General features: G+C 38.9%; 1 protein-coding gene across 1 annotated transcript in view; it reads left to right on the top strand.

Annotated features, from left to right (window-relative positions):
• The window catches only part of LOC127439191 (potassium/sodium hyperpolarization-activated cyclic nucleotide-gated channel 2-like), a 35,837-nt gene extending 14,407 nt beyond the window's left edge, over positions 1 to 21,430 (top strand). The window contains exons 4-8 of the mRNA XM_051695327.1: positions 2,261 to 2,479; positions 11,595 to 11,741; positions 12,086 to 12,326; positions 14,546 to 14,710; positions 18,937 to 21,430. Coding sequence (XP_051551287.1) covers positions 2,261 to 2,479; positions 11,595 to 11,741; positions 12,086 to 12,326; positions 14,546 to 14,710; positions 18,937 to 19,814 — 1,650 coding nt within the window. The 3' untranslated portion in view covers positions 19,815 to 21,430. The remainder of the gene's footprint in view (positions 1 to 2,260; positions 2,480 to 11,594; positions 11,742 to 12,085; positions 12,327 to 14,545; positions 14,711 to 18,936) is intronic.
• Positions 21,431 to 24,208: the final 2,778 nt, after the last annotated feature.

Below are 24,208 nucleotides of genomic sequence, written 5' to 3'. Positions count from 1 at the left end.
GAACCAAACTGAGAGACCATTTTGAAGGCTCAGGAAACCTTTGCAGGTGTTTTGAGTTGATTAGCTGATTGGCATGTCACCATATTCTAATTTTTTGAGATAGTGAATTGGTGGGTTTTTGTTAAATGTGAGCCAAAATCATCACAATTAAAAGAACCAAAGACTTAAACTACTTCAGTCTGTGTGCATTGAATTTATTTAATACACGAGTTTCACAATTTGAGTTGAATTACTGAAATAAATGAACTTTTCCACAACATTCTAATTTATTGAGATGCACCTGTATATGACATAGAGTGTGCACTGCACACAGCATGCCTATTGATTATAGCAATCCAGTGGATCCTGCCCCGACAGAAGCTGGAGACTCAAATACTTTGCCATAGTTACTTGAGAACGGCTTCCTCCTTTCCAACCCCAGCAAGCCACTTCTTATCTCATCTCCTCCACATAGTAATTCCACTGATTACACATCAACCTCTTTCATTACCACCTCCGACTCACCCTGCTTCATCATTCAAAGTCAGCCGCAGCCTCCTTGACTTTATCTCTTTGATTCAGAATTTTCATAGCTTTGTTTAAACCCTGCTCGAAGAGAATGCAAATCAGGTTAAGCACATTTCACAGGCACCCATCAGGTCAATCCTGGAAAATCAGTCACTTATGAAGAGAGACTAGGCACCTTGGTGCAGCAGCTGAGGTCTTATGCAGATACCTGCGAGGGGAGGAAAGACTTTAAAACATGAGCCCAGCTGAACAATAAACAGCCCAGTGCACATTAGCTGCCTTTAAATCGCAAGAGAGTGAATTGAATAATGAAACTATCACAGGTTCATAGCACATCCATCAAGCGTACTTTGGAAGATGCTTGTCATTCAGACTCGAAGTCAGGAATTTTATTGAGGTGTATCCCATTGTTGGCACTAGGGGTGGGCTTCCAGGATTTAAGCCCCTAATATTTTTAGTTAAGCCTTGGATGTTTTTTAATCACCTGGCCTATTTTATATCTGTTAATTTTTGTCACTAATGAAATTATTCAGACCTGTAATTCCTCTTTATAAATGGGACAGTCTCAAAAGCCAGACATTTGACCACTAGCCTAAAGTCTGGCTCATATTGTAGCTTATTCTGCAACAAAGTGAAAACACTTGTTGACGTTTTAAACAGTTTTCCTCCGTTCAGGCATGATAACCTTATATTTCAGATACATAAAGATGAAAACGAAGCAGAATATACAGTTATGCTCAAGGAATTTGCAAACGTTTAGACACGATACTGACAACTTGCGGTTCTTGCTGTCTTTTAATAAGACATCCGTTCATGAACCTCACAAACTTCTGCAAATCCAGCAACTACTAATTTTTTCTTAGAGGTACTCCTTTTAACAACCTGTTAACTTGTAAACAAACCTAAAAACACTCTGTGAACTAATGATGTAAAATTGTAAGATGTACACGATATGCATCAGACTTTGGAAAGCTGAAATTGACTTTTTTGTTGGTATTTTTAGCTACCACATTGTAGAGTAATCTATATACAGTGATAAAAACTAACAACCTCTGGATGGTTAACACTATGGTTTTTGGACCAATTTTGCTGTCTGATACTAATTTTGTGGATCATAAACGGTTTCTCTTGTCGTAGTGCAAAATCAGCAATCTTTAATTGAGTAGTGACATGTTCACAAACCGCCAATTTATTGCCTTTGCGATGAATATTAGCCTCGAATAAAGAGTCCCAGTTGTGCAGTGTGACTGCTCCTATGATGGCCAGATGACATTAAACATCAAGTCAATGCTGTCAAAAAGAAATATTGGGACCAAAGTCTTGGCTACATTGATTATAATACAGTCTGATAAAATTTTGCACACAGTGCCATGGCTTTCCCCCCAAGATCTCAATGGTATCATATTGTACAGTCTGACAAGCAACAATCGTAAAGGACTGTAAAAGTCATATAGTGCAACTGGTTTAAGGTTAGTGGGACCTTTTTAGTCTTTGTTCCAGTAATGTTTAAAGACTTACTTAATCACAATGACATTTAACATGAACATTTATTATAAAGTCATATTGCAATATTTTATCAAATGATGGCCTCATATGTACCCACAGAGGTCTTGGCTAAGCTCTGAATATCCACAACCCCTTGAACCATCCTGATGCACCCCTCCTGAGCCAATCTTTTGACACAAGGATTAGCATGTTAAAGTGAGTGGATCTTGTGCTCATAAAGTGTAATTTTTTGCCTCCCACTTTGCAGAATGACTCATGGAGTGAGCTGTATTCCTTTGCCCTGTTTAAAGCCATGAGCCATATGCTGTGTATTGGGTATGGACGCCAGGCCCCTGAGAGTATGTCTGATATCTGGTTGACCATGCTGAGTATGATTGTGGGAGCCACCTGCTACGCCATGTTCATTGGCCATGCCACCGCCCTCATACAGTCATTGGACTCTTCCCGTCGCCAGTACCAGGAAAAGGTGAGTAACACAAAAACACACACCGCAACACCTGCAGATGACCTTCTTATGTGTCAACGTTTGTTTGATCTTGCAAGATCAAAGTCGGTATTGATCGTCTGTTTGAGAGGATGAAACTGCTCAGGCCAACAAATCCTTCAGCTCAGATTCTAGGTATTCTCTGCAATCTGGTCTCCCTCTCATTTTATCAGTTGTTAGCCCCTCCCACTTCTGTAATTCGGCCCTCTTTGATTCCTTATCCTGGCATCTGGTGTTTGTTTACACTGGAAACCCTAGTTTGCAACTTGTGTCTTGTTGTCATAGACAATTTGGTTTAATGTCATAGGTCTGCATCGTTTCCCTTGAGTGCTGACCACTCCACTGTTCTTCTTTCCTGTAATTAGAGAATATTTTATTTTTTTTACATATTGAATTGTGACTGTAAAGAAAAGATGGTTTAGGGAGACTGTAGTCCTAGAAATGTAAGGTTGATGGCCACCTAAATAAAAAGGCTGGCATGTTCTTACATTATTGGAGAGTCCCTGGGGGCTGGCAGTCAGTTCACAATAAAGATATGACAGTGAGATAGACAAGTCAGATAAAAGGGTGAGAGATTGTTCTCTTCAACAGGAAATGGGGCAGAGCTGTTAGATGTGGCAAAAACAATGTAAGACAATGTGAAGTCACAGGCATGTCCTATTGTTCTGCTTCAATGTTCAGAAATCAGCATCAGCTATAAAACTTTGAAATATTGCATGTACGCTTGTATAATTGTTAGCTCATTTCAAGGTAACGTGTGCCATTAGTGATAGTAAATGGAACTGCAAAAAATACGTTTCTAAACAGGTTTCCAAAACTCGCATTCCCAAAACGGCAGGGGATGAGTCATATATATTTATGCGTAAAGCACTACCTGAGATGTTAGGGTTAGGTGTAGGGTAAGGGTTGGGTTATAGTTTTTCAGAACCAATCAGGTAGTGCTGTCCTGATGAATATTACCGAATTGTATAATCAGGTATCACTTTACTCATGAATATAAATGACTCTCTCTGCCATGATATGTTTCTCAAACAGTCTGACTGGCCCTTCCACCCTCCCTAAGTCTTCCTTTGTTTGGACAAACAGATAGTCCCGCCCTAAAACCATGCCATTGGCTGAGCCAGAAATTGGCAAGCACCATAGAGCCACAATGATTACACTTTCCTGGAAGTCAACCTACAAATGGCATACTAATGGTTGTCTCTGTCCATTCAACTGGAACTGTAAAAAGTACAATGAAAAGTATTTTAGCAATTAGTACTTTAAGCTCAACGTTTTAAGGCACATCTTCCTCCTAACTATTATTATTAAGACGAGAATTGGATTTCTACTTCAACTTTACATATATTATGATAACATTTGAAGGAATGGTGTAATCTAGTGCATCCCAAAGGAACTGTCGTTGGAGCTCATCAAATCTCGCCTTAGGCGACAGACTTTCCTCTTCATTAATCATTAGCTACAGAGCTGCTTACCGTCAGATAACAGTGCCGTAACTGTATCAGGGGAGTAGAATGTGCTAAAGAGCCCCACCAAAGCCATTCTTTGCAAAAGATAAATGATACATGGGAAGCCGCTTGTGGATGTGCCACTCATGGTCCAGAATAAACATGTATTGATGCCTTGTGCTAAAACACACACTGAAGTTGATTGGGGAGTAGTTCATGATTGCTGAGGGGGGTCTCATGGGTGGAATGCAAGTTGTGGATTACTGTATTACACTATATGGCCAAAAGTACTGTATGTAGAAACCCAAACACTACACCTCCAGTTCAGGCACGAGCGTCAGTGAGGTCAGGCACAGAAGTTGGGCAATGTGGTATGGCTTGCAGTCTGTGTTTCCAATTTATCACAAAAATGTTCAGTGGGGTTCAGGTCTGGACTTTGTGCAGGACAGTCTTCCACACCAAATGACAAGACCTCGCTTTGTGTGCTCCCCAAATTTGTGCCGCAAAGTTTGAAACACACAATTCTCAAATGTCATATTAGCATTAAGCTTTGGCTTTACTGAAACTAAGGGGCCTTGCCAAACCTATCAATTAGTAGGGGATATCCACATACTTTTGGCCCTGATAAACAAACTGCGCAACGTCCCCAAGTACCTCCCCCATCGTACCAACACATGTCCATCTCTCCTGTTGAGTGAAAACCAGTGGATTGCCAGACAACGACAGATGAACGGGACATAAGCCATTATGGCACATTACATAATGAGCATTACATTACTAATCTTTGACTTTCAAGCACCTGTTTAGGTTCAGCCTCTAACAAATTATAGAGTAGAACAACACTGGTCTTGGATCAGTTTTCCATCAGCTGTACCCCAGGGAGTTGTGGTTGAATATTTAGGCCTGCTGAGATGTACTGATCCAGGTGTATCAATCGACTATTAAACACCACATTGTCTGCTCAGATCAGTACTTTAGAACATTGAACACTTAGGGTCTGTTACAAAACTTAGTGAGCTACCTCACTGTCTCCTGCCTACATAGGCAGCTGTCTTCTCTGGCAGCATCCTTACTGAAATGATGCCTCATAAGAGACTGATTTTGATCTCCTCACATCATTCAAATAGCGCTCCTCACGCGCAGCGCATGAGACTCGATTCACAACTGATTTCAACACAGGTAACACGAGAACACAATCCTCTAATGAGCATAAATAAGCACAGCACACACACATTTTGGGTAAATAGTCTGTTTTTTTAATCATATTAAACTGTTATTTATCGATACTTTTCAGTATTGAATGGATTATATATATATATATATATATATATATATATATATATATATAATCTTATTTTCTCTCACTTCGTCTACCATCTTGGATTTCTGTTTCCACCGAGCTCATCACGGTGCATTCTGGGATCGCCTACCCGGGGAAGGATACTTACGATGATACCTTAGAATTTAGCCAAAATGAGATAAGAGGCAGCATAATTAAGATACCTACCTTTTGGAACAGCCTGGAGCGTGCCTATGATGTCTTAAAATACTGCTTCTGGTGGACATTCACTAGGTTTTGGAACAGACCCATTGTCTCCATCATGACAGTAAATAGACTTCTAATATTGGCATGCACAAAAACCACTTGATATGAGGCTACATTCACACAGCAGCAGAATTCGGTTTTTAGTCCCATTTTAGAGTGCGCGTTTTCTGTCTGTCTGCTCTGTTTTTTATTATTTTTTATGTAAACATGTGCTAGACAGACATCTTTGATTGTTGTACAGAGTCTTACTATTTTTTCAGCATCTTGCGCAGGAGCAGTTTGTCAAGTTAAAAAGAACTTTCACTTTTAAAAACGTGTCTCAAAACACCTGTGTTTTATTCATTGTGCTACGTCTAGCGCAACACAAATGCAGGGCACTTTTGAGAGTTTACACACTGTTCAAACAAGAATGACAACCTTTATAAACATTTTATAACCACACTTACTCCCATGAATTTTAAGGACTTAGGAGGCATTCATTTGCACTGTTTTTCAAATGTTTTTCTATTTAAATAAGCCATAGATGGATATTTTTAACCATTACTATGCGTCTTACCGTTTTTATTTTTGCGTCTCGCACAGCAGTGTTTTTAGATGCCGTGTCATGTTAAAATAAACTTAAGATTTTAACATTTATCTCAAGACCCTTGCGTTCATGTTTATGAAATAACATGCCCACTGTGTTTTTGTTTTTTTTTAAAGATGTTTTCGAAGTCGCTCCTGTTAGCTGTAATATGTACAGGATCATTAAAAAGTCACACCTGTTGCCTTTAGAGAAATTTCAACCTTGTCATTTTAATAGTTTTCACGAAAATCTTCAAAAGAAAAAAATAAATAAAGTTCTTAGAATAAATTGAAAAGATTTCGTAAGAAGGTATCTTGCCATAAACATAGATTGTTTGAGAAAAAAGATAAGAACCTTCTTTAGAAGTCTTTTTTCAGAATACAAAAAAAACAAAAAAAAAAAACAAACAAAAAAAATCATAATTTCTTTAAGTTCGAAAATAGTAGTTTAGAATAGCTTTTATTCGTAAGATTTTTTGTGAATCCGGCCCCTGATCTTTGTGTTAATGGTAAAGTTTTGCACTACAGAAAATATCATGGGACTACAGGGCTGTAGGGATCTCACATTGGTTATTACCTAATGGTAAACCATCATAATCCCAGTTTGCCCAGGACACTTATGGTTTAAATGTATCTGCCAATGGACTGATGGTCCATATGGAAGAAAGGCTTGATATACGGTTCATAGGAATCAGGCTTTCATCCCCTCTCCTTGGTGACCATGCTGACCTTGATGCTTTGGCAGATGGTCATGGGAGATATATCATCCCTTTATGCCATTGAAGATCAACTGCATGCCCCTGTGGAAAAAACCCATAGGATTTCATGCAGTGCTCTATAATACATTACACAATTCCATTTATCCATTATAAATTAATAGCTTGTTTTCATGTGTTTATTCGATCCTTGTCCTTCCCCCATATGGCAAAAGTGATTCTGTTGTAAATTTGAATTGAAACAAAATAAAAAAATTCAAAAATTGCTATTAGTTGCTATACAACTAATAATACTGATAAACAAATATTTGAAAGGATTTTTAAGAGACCAATCTGGGAGTCTTAAAAAAGTAATAGATCAAATCCAGTGTGTACAAACCAGTCCAGCGGTGCCTGAAGAAAGATTTTATCGGTAAATATCAGTGTGTCAATCCATTCATATTGGAAGGGCAAAGATGATTATCTTTCATATATTACGCAACATTGCATCACTCTTGTTTGATGATTTGTGTTTGGAAGCTTAATCTGGTTAATCTGATATACCTGCTCAAAGGTTTCAGTGTAGGTCACCAGATGTATAGCTTATTTTGTTGTCGCTAAGCTAATGCTAGCTCTGTCCTGTCACTACAGATTCATGTAGCTTTCCATCTTATTCCACTCTCATCTCTCTTTCTAGTCCTTCTTCCTGGTCTTTGTTTTTTGTCTTGTCTTTCTGGTCTTTCTTTCACGTCTGTCTAGCCTTTTTTCTGGTCTGTCTTTCTCATCTTTATTGTCTTACTAGTCTTTTTTTCTGGTCTTTTATTGTTTTGTCATTATTGTCTCACAACTCTTTCTTATCTTTTTCTGATCTTTCTTTCTTGTATTTCTGTTCTTTCTTTCTAGTCTATTTAGTCTACCTTGTGTTTTTTTGTGTCTTGTCTTTTTTCTGGTCTTTCTTTTATTGTAATTTCATTATTGTTTTTCTAGTCGTTCTTTGTCATCTTTATTGTCTCTTTGGTCTTTCTGTCTAGTATTTTTCTGGTCTTTCTTGTCTTATTCATCTTTCTTTATTGTCTGTCTAGTCTTTCTAATCATTCTCCCTGGTCTTTCTTTTGATATTTTGTTTTCTCACCTTTCTTTCTCATGTTTTTGGTTCATCTCTTTCTTTTGCCTACTCTCACTCTGTCCCTGAGGTGTATGATGCTTAGCTTGATCCAACAGACAAATGGCCCTAGGGAGAGTTAGTCACTGGAAGTGCAAGAGGAAAGTGAGGACACAAAAAGACAAGGAAGCCCTGTCCTGACTATAAACAGGCAGCTTCCTCAGCTGTAGCCCTTTTACACAAACCAGCCCAAGGCTTGGCACAATTAAAAGTTTCCCGAAGTTGTTTTCAGTGTTAATACACAGACCTTGGCCATATGTAATAGGAGCTCAAACAGTGATTGCAACAAGGTCCAAGTTAGTCTCCACTTTTCAACTTAGCTGTTTGTCTCACTTCAAGGCTGATTGAATGAACTAAAGAGAGGAGAAAATTGATTGAAAGGGACAAAGCGTGACTTACAGAGAGTTTGTCAAGCTTGACGAGACAGGCAGGGATTGTTTTGTGGTGGCCAAATGTTAGTGTGCAAGTAAACATGGACGCTTCAGATACTTTCCCGTACTATTGAGTGGTTAATCATAGTTTTGTCAATGTTAACCATGGACAGACTCACTGCTTTTGCCCTTATTATTTTATTAAATTGTGGGGGGAATTTACAAAGATAGAATTGCACCCACTGAAAGCACTGTTTATTTGGATGCATGGTCTTTGTTGCATGCATGGGCTACGTTATTTTAACGCCCAGTTCACTTAAGGAATTATGCAATTCAAGCAACTGCACAAACGCTCCTATAAAATCTGAGTGGAACACAAATTTCCCTATTCTCCATAATTTAATCATCATAATGTGTACAAACATGTTTTTAAGTGAAATTCATTTACAGTACCATCTTTCCATGTACGGTAGTAGTGTGACATTAATTGTGCCCGAAAATAATGAAAAGTTTTGTGAATATAGCGCAATGAGCCATGTTTTCAACTGAAAACATTTCAATTTAAATAATTTAATTATTAAACTATTTAAATATGGTGCAGCGCTATTTCAGCACATTTAGAACCTGGTTAAACTGGATTGCGGGTGGTTAGTGAATAGGATGCAGGTTTTTGCGCTGAAATATTGTGCACAAAAGTGGTGCAACTGTTAAATCAATTTGCCCCTTTGTGTTGTAAAACAAGGTGAAAATGGAAATGGATACAGGGCATGTTGGGACCTCCCTGGTTATTTCATTCAGTTAGGTGCGATTGTATAATTCCTTTATCCAATCATAATTAATTAAGATTGAATGAGATTAGGATTTGGGGTGGATTACAGAACAAAAGGTTTTCATGAAATGGGTTTATGAGGGGGATTTCCACTCTGAGCTAATTAAAGTCAGTCACTTCACTTCCCATGATTTTCCACCCACTGCCAAAGGGATGATGAGTAACAGCGTGCATGCTAACACACATGTGCCATAGGGTCTATTGTATATAGCACGTCTGTGTCTGATAGGAAGTGTAAGCTGTATTTGGGAACACAATAAGGCTGTATTAAGGCTGTATATGTTAACAATTAGTTAATGCATTAGGTAGCATGAGCTAACAATGATCAGTCATATTTAACAGCATTTATTTACAGTAACTTGGTTGATTTTAATTTAGAAATATACTACGGTTCATTGTTAGTTAATATTAGTTTTAATTAAACATTAAACTTTTAATGTTAAAAATTTGGAACTACATGTAGAAATGAACATTAACAAAGATAAATAAATGATGTAAAAGTCTTGTTAATTTGTATTTAATGTTAAAGGGATAGTTCACCAAAAAATTTTATTATTCTTTAATTACATTCTATACATTGTTTTACAACATGCTGTGTAAAACAGACAGCACCTGTTCGTAACCAGTGCAACAGACTGTACCTGTTAGTAGCTCCAAGAATTGACCTAAGGCATGTCAAGCTGAGCATGTCACAGCGCACATACCAACAGTCATTATCCACACACCTTCTCCTTCCGACACATCCATCCAGCTGCAAGATCACCAAAGAGCATCACCCTTCCCCCACATCATTATCCCTGTGTGCACATGACCCACTCTAGTTGAGTTATGTTGGAAAATGAGGTCTGAGAGGCCACGAAAGCCTATCTTAGTTTCAACGATGCTTCAGAAATATTGACACAAGGTTCAAATTTAGCACAACCCTATACTGCATATAGCCGCCTTCCACTGTAATAAGACTGTGATGAAGTGTGACGTTTTGACTGCTTCATTGACGTGTCATCAAAATAAACCTTGCCATCACCTTAAAACCCTTTAAAAAAAACTACAAATCCTGAGAAGCCATAACGGACAGATGAGACTACTATCCGTCCGTCTGTCCGTCTGTCCATCCATCTGTCTGTCTATCTGTCTGTCCATCCATCCATCCACCTATCCATCCATCAGTCAATCTTTCTGTCTGTCTGTCCGTCCATCTATCCGTCCGTCCGCCGTCTATCCATCCATCTATCTGTCTGTCATCCATCCGTCCATCTTTCTATCTGTCTGTTCATCTATCAGTCCGTCCATCTATATATCTGTCTGTCTGTCCATCCTTCGGTCTGTCTGTCTATCTATCCATCTGTCCGTCCTTCTGTCTGCCTGTCTATCTATCGATCCATGTATTTGTTCATCTATGTATCTGTACAGTATATCTAACTATTCGTCTATCCATCTTTTTATAGTATAGCCTTAGCATACTCTCAATCCTCTTAGTATTGACATGTAAATAGACTTTTATTATCTTTATTCTTAAGTCAAGAAAGAAAAATGAAAGAAAGAAAAAAATGGTGTGGACTATTTTAAATGGAATGAGGAAATAAAGCTTGTAATTGTTAGGCTTTTTGAAATTGCACTCAGACCTCAGCACGTCTATCTGACTGACACTGTGTATATAACCCTCTGCTTCTGCAAGTCAGGAGGTGTGATTTTCAGAATTTGATCATCTTGCTATACTGTGAAATATATCCACCATCACTAGACATATACTTTTTGGCTTTTCAATAATGTGAATAATTTGCAGCAAAACAAGAACTTGGAATAGACAGATAAGTTTGACCTAATTTCTCCTTGCCTAGGACAATTCAAGTGTGCACAGTTAACCCCACTTTCCCCTAATGTATACATGGTCAAGACAATTTAAAGGAATGTACTGTATTTTCTTGTGAAATAAACCAGAAAGCCATGACATCACAGACAATGCAGAAGAAACTTCATAGTCTGTGCTATGAATAGTTTATCTTCAGTTTCATCATACAGTTCCTGCTTTGAGAACATCATATTATTATATGCTCTTGAGTATATCACATCCACCATATATAACTTGCTTTGATGTTTCCCAAAATAGCAGGAATGGCCATACAGGAAAACAAGCCTGGATATTTAAATTATTTACTTTTGCCTGTATATAGTGATCCCTGCCAGCATATCACATCTCCACAAAAGAGGGCACACTGGACTGATATGGGCAAACCACTGATTGGTGGTTGTACATTTTGGGTCAACCCTTACAAACAAGTACTGTGGTAGTATCAGTTTGTAATACTATTGTACTTAAGTACTGAAATTCATGTTCCATGGTATTTACATGTTACTCAATGTCCAAATAAATATGATGGCACCATGTCCAAAAATTCATTAGCAGTAGTAACGTTTTGTAATTGAAACTGTTGTGAAATGTTGCTAGCATCTTTATCCTGTATCTTTTTTTTTTCCTTTTCAGTACAAGCAAGTTGAGCAGTATATGTCTTTCCACAAACTTCCAGCCGATTTCCGTCAGAAGATCCACGATTACTATGAGCACAGATACCAGGGCAAGATGTTTGATGAAGAAAGCATTTTGGAAGAGTTGAACGAACCATTGCGAGAGGTACCAGTTAGCCTTACCATATTGCCAATTTTTTTTTTTTTTTAAAGCAAAAATTTTGAGATTTATGCATAAAACAAGAAGAAAAAAAAAACTATTTGTCAATGGGGTAATAAAATAAATAAACTTAGAAACAACAGTTTTGCTGCTCAAGTATATGCATCTTGTTTTAAGGATGTCTAGATATTTTTTTGTGTGGAAAAAAACTACTGATTAAGATATATATATATATATATATATATATATATATATATATATATATATATATATATATATATATATATATATCGTAGTGTACCTTTATTTTTTTAATTATAAACTAATCCACATAACTTCCTCACCTGCAGGAAATAGTCAACTTCAACTGTCGGAAGCTGGTGGCGTCTATGCCGCTCTTCGCCAACGCAGATCCCAACTTTGTGACAGCCATGTTAACAAAGCTTCGCTTCGAGGTCTTCCAACCAGCCGATTACATCGTTCGTGAGGGAACTATAGGCAAGAAAATGTACTTCATTCAGCATGGTGTAGTCAGCATTCTGACCAAAGGGAATATTGGCATGAAGCTCTCTGATGGCTCCTACTTTGGGGGTAAGGACCACACAGCATGACTTTTTCATTAATTTCTTGGACATATTACTCTTGCGCTGAGATGTACAGTATAAGTGTCATAACCACACTTAAATATTGTTATTAAACATCCCGTAGTCAAATATGTCATTTCTCTCAGAATTTAGGACCAATCCAATGGGAATTGTCTCAAAGGAATCCAATTTCAAGCAAAAATTAGATCTTTTAAAACTCAAAGTTCCCAATAGGACTGTTATGAATACCAAAAGGATAAAATGCCCCATTAGAACATCAAAAGGAATTCAATGAAAATCTTTCAGCATTTTAAACTTCCTATAGCTACCTGTGTGATTTCCTTTGCTGTCCAGTAACAAGACATTATTCCAATACAAGATGTGTTCAGATACACAATATTCAATAGGACTGTAAGAATCAAAGAATCTTGTAAGAGTTTCAGTATATCCAGCAGGACGCCATTAAATGACATTCAGGCAGAATGCGTTTAGAAACGCAGCGCAACGGCTAACAGAACACAGGTGTCTCAGATACATTTTAAAAGCTGAAATTCTTTTTAACTTGACACGGTGTCTAAAAACATGGCAGTCCTGCGCAAGACGCTAATCAAACAGCAAAACTTGGCACAACGGTCAAAACTGTCCATCTAGCGCATGTTTACATAGAAAACCAATTCAAAAATAGTACAGATAGATGCAAATATGCTTGTGAACAACCCATTAGGATCCTTTAGGATTGGTGTTATGACAGAAATTCCAATAAGAGTTTTGTAACTTTTTATACACGTTCCTAGCATAAAATGCAGAAATAAATATAAACAAGCCATTTGTGTTTAATTCCCTAAAATGTGAAAACACTTAAACATTGGCTCAACCAGCAGTGCGAACACGGTGGTGTGTTTGGGGAAACCTGTTTGATTACATTATTTTTGCAATTATGTCTGGTGCCGCTAGTGGCCCAGAAATTAGACCTTTAAGAGGAAAGAGTTTTTCAAAAGTGGCTTTTTAAAACAAGCAGGCTTGCTCCATGTTTACAGTCTCTTATTATTGCATGTTATGTTCGCTCCCTCTGAAACCCTAACTGCTCACTTGCAGTTTATACTGATGAATATCACTGACATTTGAACATGACTCCTCTGTTTCTCCCTCCAGTGAGCTTTGTCCCATTTAAGATCCTGCTCCCCCCTTCGAGGGGCCGGCGTTGATGATCCAGAAAAAAGCCAGTGCTTTTTCCGGAGTCTTTAGGGTATGGTCTGGGAAGGGGGCACAGCCGGGCAAGAGCAGAGTTCACTGAGAATGCGAATACTCCAGGAGCCATGAAGGAGTGCCACAGATAAAGAAAAATGTGGCCAATTAAAAACACCTAATTAGTAGAGCAGAACATCAATGGCAGAGCAATTTATAATGTTGACAGTGGAGATTCCCTGGCTAAAGACAATTATATTGTACCTCTTACGTCGCATGGATGAGAGGGGATTATTCATGATGCCAGACTGATTTGTCATGGTTCTCTGCTTATCACAGCGCCTCACATAATAAAAAGACCCCAATTCTGTTCAGTCTTATTATAAAAAGGACAGCTCCGGCACTAAAATCTGAGTTGTTGCGCCGTTGTAAAAGCCTCAAATATAATCACATACAGTGTGTACTGTACAGTATACACACATATACTTAACAACTGAGACCATTCACATCAGTTGAGTAAAAATTGGTTTGGCGGTTAATGAAACTTGCCTATTGGCCGGTAATTTTATTAGAAAACTGCATTTTAAAACATGGTTTAAGTACAATCTGAACTTCGCTGTTGTAAGTGAAGTGAGCAATGCAAGTTAAACCTTGTAGGCTACAAGTAGCCATACGTTTTCTTTGGGTCATGAAGAACATTGCGAAGTGTAATATTGCATGTTATTTGTGCAGCTGTAATGAGTGTAAACCCGGGCTAAATTTAATCTCCACACTTGTGTTAAGAGGCACTTCATCAAAGATTTGACAGTTCTGTTTTGCAAGCTGGAATGCATCAAGCCAAATTGGGCATGTTGTGAAAATGTGATTTTTTTTGGCAGTCTGCTGTTTTTGCAGGATTATAATTAGAGGTACCAATCTGACTTTTTTTTGGTAGTTCGAGACTGCGCTGTTTAAGGGATAGTCTCCCAGCCTGACCAAGCTAGTCTGTTTTTAGTTTTTTTTTTCTGTTTTTATGTCCTGTTTGTTTCTCTCTCATATTAGAGATTTGCCTGTTGACCCGTGGAAGAAGAACTGCCAGCGTTCGCGCAGACACCTATTGCCGTCTGTACTCGCTCTCTGTAGACAACTTCAATGAAGTACTGGAGGAGTACCCCATGATGAGGAGAGCATTTGAGACAGTTGCCATCGACCGCCTTGACCGAATAGGTATGTCCGCCACCTAGAGAGTTACATTTATAGAATAAATACATAAAATGAGTACCATCACTTATTAAAAAAAACAATGGTAATACCGTGGTCTTATGGACATGGTACCATGATAATATCATGTTTGTTTGACATGCACTATGGTACTAACATCTCTAACAACAAAATATGGTGACATTAACAAAGTACGGCAATAATATCAGATGGTAAAGCCATGATACTTTGATAAATATCATGGCACCATGTTACATGTCTTAAAAAACAGTTTTGGACATGTACTATGCTAGTACCATGGAATTCTTTGAACTGCCTTGGAGTACCATGGTTTTGTTTATATGGTACCATGGTAATACCATGTTTTTCTGGGTAACATGGTACTAATATCCCTTACATAAAAGTGCTGTGGCAGTAACAATTGAACAGTAATAGTATCAGATAGTAATACCATGGTACTTTGGTATGTACCAAAATGTATGTACCATGGTACCATGTTTATATTAACATAATAAAAATCCCATGGTAGTGGCACAGTACAATGTCCAAAAAACATGGTTGTACCATGGTACTTTTTTTTTAGTAAGTGATAGTGTTTTGGACACGTACTATGGTAGTACCATGGTATTTTTTGAAGTATCTTGGAGTACCATTTTAAGTACCATGGTATTGCCATGTGATACCACCACTTTACCATGGTACTGCCACAGTACCTGTATTAGATACGCAATAGCCAGCAACTGTTGTCCACACATTCAGATCTTCCATGGGTTTCTTCACATTTGGACATTCATTGGTCACATCTGTGGGCAGATTTGAGTCCCCTCCAAAATTCATTTGTATTCAACACAATTGTTTTGCCATTCTTGGTTTGAATCATCAGCACATAAACATGTAATTTGCCAAAAGAGGCCACCTGTCCTCCCACCTGATCACATCCATCCTTCCCTTATCTCCCAAGGTCAGTGTGCTGCTGATGTCACACCCTGTCACATGGCCACCTTGTTGTTTACATATGGGCCATGCAGCCACTCCATGCGCTGCTGTTGCCATAGCAGCCAGATTCCATAAATGATCAGTTCAGCTCACAGAGGAGTTCAGACTCCATACACTTTGTAGTAGAGCATCTGCTTTCACAGTCTCAAATTTAATGGGCTGCAGTCCCTTCGAGTAAATAGTGCCGGTTAAATGTATGAATGCAAAAAGTGTCTCAAGGAACGTATAGCACAAGGAGCTGCTTAAGAAAAAGTTGCCCACTAAAACAGCTAAAATGAGTGATTCTCATGTTACACAAGGCTAAACATCATGCTACTGCTAGTTTCTCATGATTGAAAAGCCAGTGGTGAATTCTCAGGGCCAGAAAAGCCTTTTCTGCTGGCCAGGGATGTCACTAGAGATTCAGGTGGGCTAAGCCTCTTTTAGTGGGGTCAAAACATCTTTTCATCATGTATTTTTAGAGTAACAATGGGTGTAAAATCTATCGAAATAAGGTTCTTTTTTGTCAAGGCTGGCTAAAAGTATACATGTCTCATAGCTTGTGTTAGACGCTGCTTCTGTAAATACATTCATATGTTAACATAGATGGCGAAAAAAAATACGCACTGCTTCTATCCTGGTTCAGCGTGCAGTGTACAGTCACTAGCACGTGCAGCAGCCTCTGCAGCAGCAGCCTCCCCCAGGTCCTAGTACCCACCAAGTAAGAAGTTTAAGGACCCCTAATATAGGCCTAGCGACATCCCTGCTGCTGGCCTAAGCCTAAAAAATTCATCCTTTCATTCCCATTCACCTTTTTGCCTATGTATTTTCAATCGCTTTCCACTCCTAATTCATCTACAAACGAATAGGAAAAAACAAAAAGTTTATCCAATCAGAATTTATTCCTTGATGCTTACAAGCGTGACGGCTGTTTCACAAATTGCATGCCCAAAGCAGCGCTCGTTAGATGAAGCAGCGTGTAAGTCTGAGCTCCAACCCATTAAGCCTTCAGAATTTCTACAGAACCCATCAACAGTGCCAGTAAATAGGGATCTAAAGTCAGATTGTTAGATTCATCAGCCAATCAGATTGATTTATATGTTCTTGGTGGGTGTGGTCTTTAGGATGTGTCCCAGTCGAGGCCTTCTAGCTGGACTTGAGTGACGCTATCACGCATTTAATAATGTACGTAATTCGAAAGCAAAGTGTGCGAGATCAAGCTGACCAGTCAGCTCGGCTGTCACTGCCACTATCGCCATTGAGAAAGAGATCCTTATGGATTTAAAAACCTGAGATCTGCATGACCGTGTGATTATTTAATTTATTAAACAGGAAAGGAGGGCTGATTTATACTCCAAGTAAATTGGCAAGTTCTTTTTACATTGTTATAGCAACATCAGTTATCAGAGTTTTCAAAGTGTTAATTAGGCTGGCTTAAGCATTCAGTGTCATTTCAAGTTTTGAAAAGCAATCGTGTAACCTGACGAAACAAAATTTATTGTAAGCAACATTTAAATTGCAAATATTATTAGATGGCTTTTTTGCAGGTATTGTAGACCTCCTTGGTAGATTCATATAAAGAAATATGATTTTTGAATGTCAGTTCAGGAGATATTCATTTCACAAACAATCATGCTGCAATTAAAATTAGGCTTGCTTGTGCATTCAGTGTCGTTTCAAATTTAGGCTTTCGTGCGTGGATGTGTTTTAAAAATGTCAATTGGTATTATTAGTTGGCTGCGACATAATGTATGATGTCCATAGGCATAGGGTGTCTTATTTATTGTGAAACTATGAATCGCAGTGAAGGCCTAGACTTAAAATGCATGGGCCGCCACTGGAAAAAGCATGAATCACAACTATTTTGGTTTAAAATGTTTCTTTATATGAATCAAATTGAGTTATGGTAATGTCCACACTAACCTGTTTTCGTTTGACAACACTTTGATTTTGCTACATTTATCTCTCAGTCTCTCAACACTGGAACAGTGTTTTCCTCCACCGAAAATGGAGACTTTTGAAAATGCTCTCGAGTACTGCATACTTTTAAAATTGATCAGGAAATAGAAAACTGTGGCCTAAGACTAATTATGAGGAAAAATTATGTCCCCACTGCATCGGAACTGTCGCAATTTTATCAGGATGTCATCCAAAATTTACAGTGCTGGTTTATTCCAGTACCAGTATTATGAAACTCTGCCTTAGTCGTAGCTCTGAACATAATGGATGACACAAATCTCCACCGCACATCCTCTTGATATTCTCCATATAGCCGTGGATCTGGAAGACGGCTTGGTAAAATTGGATTCCCAAACTAAGAGACAAAGTGATACTTTTCAGTGTTATTTTTGTGTGCTACTGATGATGGAGGTGAGAGAAATTGGAGGTGATGTTGGGGCCCTGCCGGCGGGAGCTGTGCGAAGGATGTCATTTTAGCAGCAAATTGGCCTCTGCTAGCAGCAGGGTGCAGGTGATAGGCACATGCTGTGTCGCGAGTTAGTGTTAGCTGTGCCGTGACTCAGCAGAATGATACCAGAGCCAGAAATTATAGCTTCCTCTCACCAGAGATCTCAGCAGGGCTCCGGTTCATACTGTTCACAAGGGAATGGGTGACCCATCAATGATGAAAGAGCAGTTCCCTTCTGAACAAAAAACAAACATCTTAAACCTGCTGGTTGTAGCTTATCTGTTTGCTGGTTTTGGGGCATTTGTCAGTTAGTCAGGCTGGGATACCAGCTGGCCAACCAGCTGAGCACCAGCTTTGCCATGTTGGGAGACCAGTTGAAGACCAGCTTGGCCTGGCTGGGAGACCAGGTAGACCGTAACACAGCTAAAACCAACAAAAAGACATTTGGTTAAAGCTGTTTTTTAATTTCATCAGGGTTATCAGTAAAACCACAGGGAAGCGCCATGTAACACAGCAAATACAGTCAAAACCCAAAGATAAAAGTATGCTCTCCAAATAATGCATATCAGCCAAATGTGCATGCAGTTGTTTTTCAGTACTTTGCAGCCTCTAGGTCTGGAAAATAAGACTAGGATTAAGTGCAGTATGTTGTTTCAGATTAATCCAATACTTAATTGTGTCTGACAAGGCAATGAGGGTAATAGAATTTAGTGTAATGGGTTCATTTTAATATGAATTAAATATTTAGTTTTTACAATTGCATCATTATTACAGATCCTTTACTGCAATATTATTAACTGTTTGGTATTTTGTATGTGCAACAGATACCTAAAAGTTGTACCTCTTTCAGGAAAGAAGAACTCCATCCTGATGCACAAAGTACAGCATGATCTCAACTCTGGGGTCTTCAACAACCACGAGAACGAGATGATTCAGGAGATTGTCAAGTACGATCGGGAAATGGTTAAATTGGTGAAACAAGGAGACATGCAGAGGTCCAGGGCCATGTCAATGACTCCTTCAACCCATGGTAGCTTTTTTGCACCTTCAAGCCAACCCTCCACCAGTTCTGCAATTGCCACCCTCCAGCAGGCTGTGGCCATGAGCTTCTGCCCCCAGATGTGCAACTCTCTAGTGGGTTCTGGTGCCGTCCAGTCTCCCCGGATGGTGCGGCGCTTCCAGGTGGTCCAGAGCCAGACTCCCCCAGGCTCCCAGTACTCCACATTAGCCCTTGCCTCAGCTCTTGCTAGCACACCTGTCCATAGCCCTCTGGCCACAACTGGTCGAACTTTCCAGTATGGTTCCAGCCCTCCTGGTGCACCCTCGGGCTCCCAGCTATCCCTTGCACAGCAACACGTTCCCAGCCCCGCACATCGACCACATGGCCCCAGGAGCACTCTAAGCCAGGATACCCGAGCTCTGTCCGCCTCCCAGCTATCATTGCCCCATGATTTGCTGCAACCAGTTGCCCCAAGTCCTCCCCAGTCCACCAGAGTCTCCTCCACATCCATTGGCCCTCCTCAGAATCTTCCAGGCCCTGCAGGTCTTAGAGGTAGCATCCCTCCAAGAATGGCACTGCCCCATCAAATGTCTGTAGGTGCATTCCCTCCCGCTTCCCTCCCCCAGATGAGATCCAGCTTGGATTCAGGACTGCCCAAGAAGGATTCAGTAATCAGCCTGCCAGAAACTGACCACCACATGAGATCTAGATTGTCGTCAAATTTGTGACCACGATGAGCTGGTGGGCACAGCCTGTGTACCTGTAGACTTTCCCTCCCCAAGAACTTTTCCCATTTCTTTGTCACACCTTGGATTCTACTCTCAGAATGTATGTAGTGTGACCGGCCACAAAAAACCCTCAGACTTGATAGCATACAACGAACAACATGTCTGTATAATTCTGAACATAACTGGGACATTTCCATTGTACCTATAATATAAACATCAATGTAGCTGCCACCCATACAGTTTGCCTCTTTTAAATGGTTTTCTTTATTGTAGCTGTTCACAAAGATTACAAATGTACCCACTCTCTTTTATATACTGTAGTCCAAATGATGCAAACAAACATGAATACCAGGACATTGCAGTTTGCTTCTGATCATAACGTAGGTTATTCCCTCTTCTCAACATAAACCAGCTAGACAATAGATATTTAACCTATAATGCACAATATTAGAATTGTTATAGGAAACTAAGAAAAACAATGCCGTATTAGACAGATGGTCAGTGGAATCCAGGTTCTGAAAAGGGATGGAATTGCTGTCCATGTTTTATTTCTTATTCCTTCAGACCAAAGTTGGGCCAAAAGAAAATTGTTAACATGAGGTGACATGTAAAGGTGTCAAATGAAATGAAAGGATAAAAATCAAATATAATTTCATTAGCTTGATTTTGACAAACTTTATGTGTGACCATATGTGTGTGTTTCTTAGCTATAAGTCCCACAAAAGAGCACATTTCATTCATGTCCTGATTTAACATTAGGACACAAAGTGAACCAATAGTTTTGTAATTAGGGTTCATGAAAGTGAATATCACAGATTTGTAACTATTTAAACTGGTGCAGTACAAAGTCTAATGACTGGGATACTAATTTGCCCTTATATGGTGCATTCAAATGCATTTAAGTCTTAATTCCAATGGACTTAAGTAGCTTTCTTCACAAAGGTCAGCTTTTCAAAATCAGTGATGAATTTATTTAAAAGATTTGATGAGTTTTTAAAAGACTATGGCACTGTCCCATATGTAAAATTGTTCTTCCTCTCAAAATACTCATTGCTCAAAGCTTGAGCAATTCTGAGGGGATCACACATGGGTAACAACAAAATGTCCTGGTCCTATTTTACTCTAAAATCAAAAGAAACAAATAAAATATATTTTCCATATAGAAAATGAAACCTTTTTATTTATTTTTTATTTTTAGGGCAATTAAGAATTTTTATATTGTATTATTTTCATGACAGCTACACCCATTTAGCCCCACCGCCTCATTCTCATTACCACAATGCAAAAAAGATGGTCATTATGATATTCTCATTACTGCAATGAAAACAATAAAAAACAAACAAATTATTAATTAAATTGAAAAGTACAATAAAAAAATAATAATAATAATAATATGTCTGTGTTTTGGTAATGAAAATCTTCCTTACAAACAATGGGAATAATAAAAGTAAAACATCCAGATGTGTTCCAGTAATGAAGACTGGGTGGTATAATGTGCTTAAGTGTCTAATGTCACACAGCAAAAAAATTATAATGGTCCTAAATGTAGGCTTCATTTTTTCTATACGCAATATAGCAATATATATACATTTATATACATACAGTTGTGCTCAAAAGTTTGCATACCCTGGCAAAAATTGTGAAATTTTGGCATTGATTTTGAAAATATGACTGATCATGCAAAAAAACTGTCTTTTATTTAAGGATAGTAATCATATGAAGCCATTTATTATCACATAGTTGTTTGGCTCCTTTTTAAATCATAACGGTAACAGAAATCACCCAAATAGCCCTGATCAAAAGTTTACATACCCTTGAATGTTTGGCCTTGTTACAGACACACAAGGTGACACACACAGGTTTAAATGGCAATTAAAGGTTAATTTCCCACACTTGTGGCTTTTAAAATTGCAGTTAGTGTCTGTGTATAAATAGTCAATGAGTTTGTTAGCCTTCATGTACATGCACTGAGCAGGCTAGATACTGAGCCACGGGGAGCAGAAAAGAACTGTCAAAAGACCTGCGTAACAAGGTAATGGAACTTTATAAATATGGAAAAGGATATAAAAAGATATCCAAAGCCTTGAAAATGCCAGTCAGTACTGTTCAATCACTTAAGAAGTGGAAAATTCAGGGATCTCTTGATACCAAGCCAAGGTCAGGTAGACCAAGAAAGATTTCAGCCACAACTGCCAGGAGAACTGTTCGGGATCCAAAGAAAAACCCACAGGTAACCTCAGGAGAAATACAGGCTGCTCTGGAAAAAGACGGTGTGGTTGTTTCAAGGAGCACAATACTTGCTGACCCCTCTCCAAACATAGCGCTTATGGTTGTGACCATAAAGCTCTATTTTGGTCTTGTCACTCCAAATTATTGTGTGCCAGAAGCTGTGAGGCGTGTCAAGGTGTTGTTGGGCATATTGTAACCAGGCTTTTTTGTGGCATTGGCTTTTTTGTGGCAACTCGACCATGCAGTTCATTTTTGTTCAAGTATCGTCATATTGTGCTCCTTGAAACAACCACACCATCTTTTTCCAGAGCAGCCTGTATTTCTTCTGAGGTTACCTGTGGGTTTTTCTTTGTATCCCGAACAATTCTTCTGGCAGTTGTGGCTGAAATCTTTCTTGGTCTACCTGACCTTGGCTTGGTATCAAGAGATCCCTGAATTTTCCACTTCTTAATAAGTGATTGAACAGTACTGACTGGCATTTTCAAGGCTTTGGATGTATTTTTATATCATTTTCCATCTTTATAAAGTTCCATTACCTTGTTACGCAGGTCTTTTGACAGTTCTTTTCTGTGCCCCATGGCTCAATATCTAGCCTGCTCAGTGCATCCACATGAGAGCTAACAAACTCATTGACTATTTATACACAGACACTAATTGCAATTTAAAAAGCCACAGATGTGGGAAATTAACCTTTATTTGCTATTTAAACCTGTGTGTGTCATGTTGTGTGTCTGTAACAAGGCCAAACATTCAAGGGTATGTAAACTTTTGATCAGGGCCATTTGGGTGATTTCTGTTATCATAATGATTTATAAAGGAGCCAAACAACTATGTGATGATAAATGGCTTCATATGATCACTATCCTTAAATAAAAGACAGCTTTTTTGCATGATCAGCCATATTTTCAAAATCAATGCCAAAATTTCACAATTTCTGCCAGGGTATGCAAACTTTTGAGCACAACTGTATATATATATATATATATATACATACACACACGATCAGCCACAACATTAAAACCGCCTGCCTAATATTGTGTCGGTCCCCCTCGTGCCGCCAAAACAGCGCCAACCCGCATCTCAGAATAGCATATCTGAGTTACCGTAGACTTTGTCAGTTCGAACCAGTCTGGCCATTCTCTGTTGACCTCTCTCATCAACAAGGTATTTCCATCCACTCACTGGATGTTTTTTGTTTTCGGCACCACTCTAAATAAATTCTAGAGACTGTTGTGTGTGAAAAAATCCCAGGAGATCAGCAGTTACAGAAATACTCAAACCAGCCCATCTGGCACCAACAATCATCCATGTGATTATCTAATCAGCCAATTGTGTGACAGCAGTTCGGTGCATAAAATCATGCAGATACGGGTCAGAAGCTTCAGTTAATGTTCACATCAACCATCAGAATGGGGAGAAAATGTGATGTCAGTGATTTGGACCGTGGCATGATTGTTAGTGCCAGATGGGCTGGTTTGAGTATTTCTGTAACTGCTGATCTCCTGGGATTTTCACACACAACAGTCTCTAGAATTCACTCTGAAAGGTGCCAAAAACTAAATAAATATCCAGTGATCAGCAGTTCTGTGGATGGAAATACCTTGTTGATGAGAGAGGTCAACAGAGAATGGCCAGACTGGTTCGAACTGACAACGTCTACGGTAACTCAGATAACTGCTCTGTATAATTGTGGTGAGAAGAATAGCATCTCAGAATCTATTCTGAGATGCGGGTTGGCGCTGTTTTGGCAGCACAAGGGGGACCTACACAATATTAGGCAGGTGGTTTTAATGTTGTGGCTGATCGATGTATATACACACACACCTGTATATATAAATATATATATTTATTTTTCTGTTTGGGGTTACATATGACCAGGACATTTTCTCGGCATCTTAGAGGCCAAATGAGGTTATGCAAGCAGAATGTGAGTACACTGGCGGCGATTACCCCTCCCCTCTGAAATGTGAAGGGATGTATCAGGCGGCGACTAGTCTCTCCACTATCGGTTGTTTTGCAGTGCTAAATAACTCGCTAGCCATGGCTACCTAATGAGGCACTGATGTCCTCTGGGTCTTTGAATCCTTGAAACACTATTTATAATCCACTGTTATTTACCATTTCAATGCTTTAACGCGACTGGCTATAAGCTTTATTTAAGCTTT

The sequence above is a fragment of the Myxocyprinus asiaticus genome, chromosome 50 (assembly GCF_019703515.2).
Source record: "Myxocyprinus asiaticus isolate MX2 ecotype Aquarium Trade chromosome 50, UBuf_Myxa_2, whole genome shotgun sequence".
In the NCBI taxonomy this organism is placed as follows: domain Eukaryota; kingdom Metazoa; phylum Chordata; class Actinopteri; order Cypriniformes; family Catostomidae; genus Myxocyprinus; species Myxocyprinus asiaticus.
The sequence above is the reverse complement of the archived record's forward strand: the minus strand, read 5'-3'. Positions and strand labels throughout refer to the sequence as shown.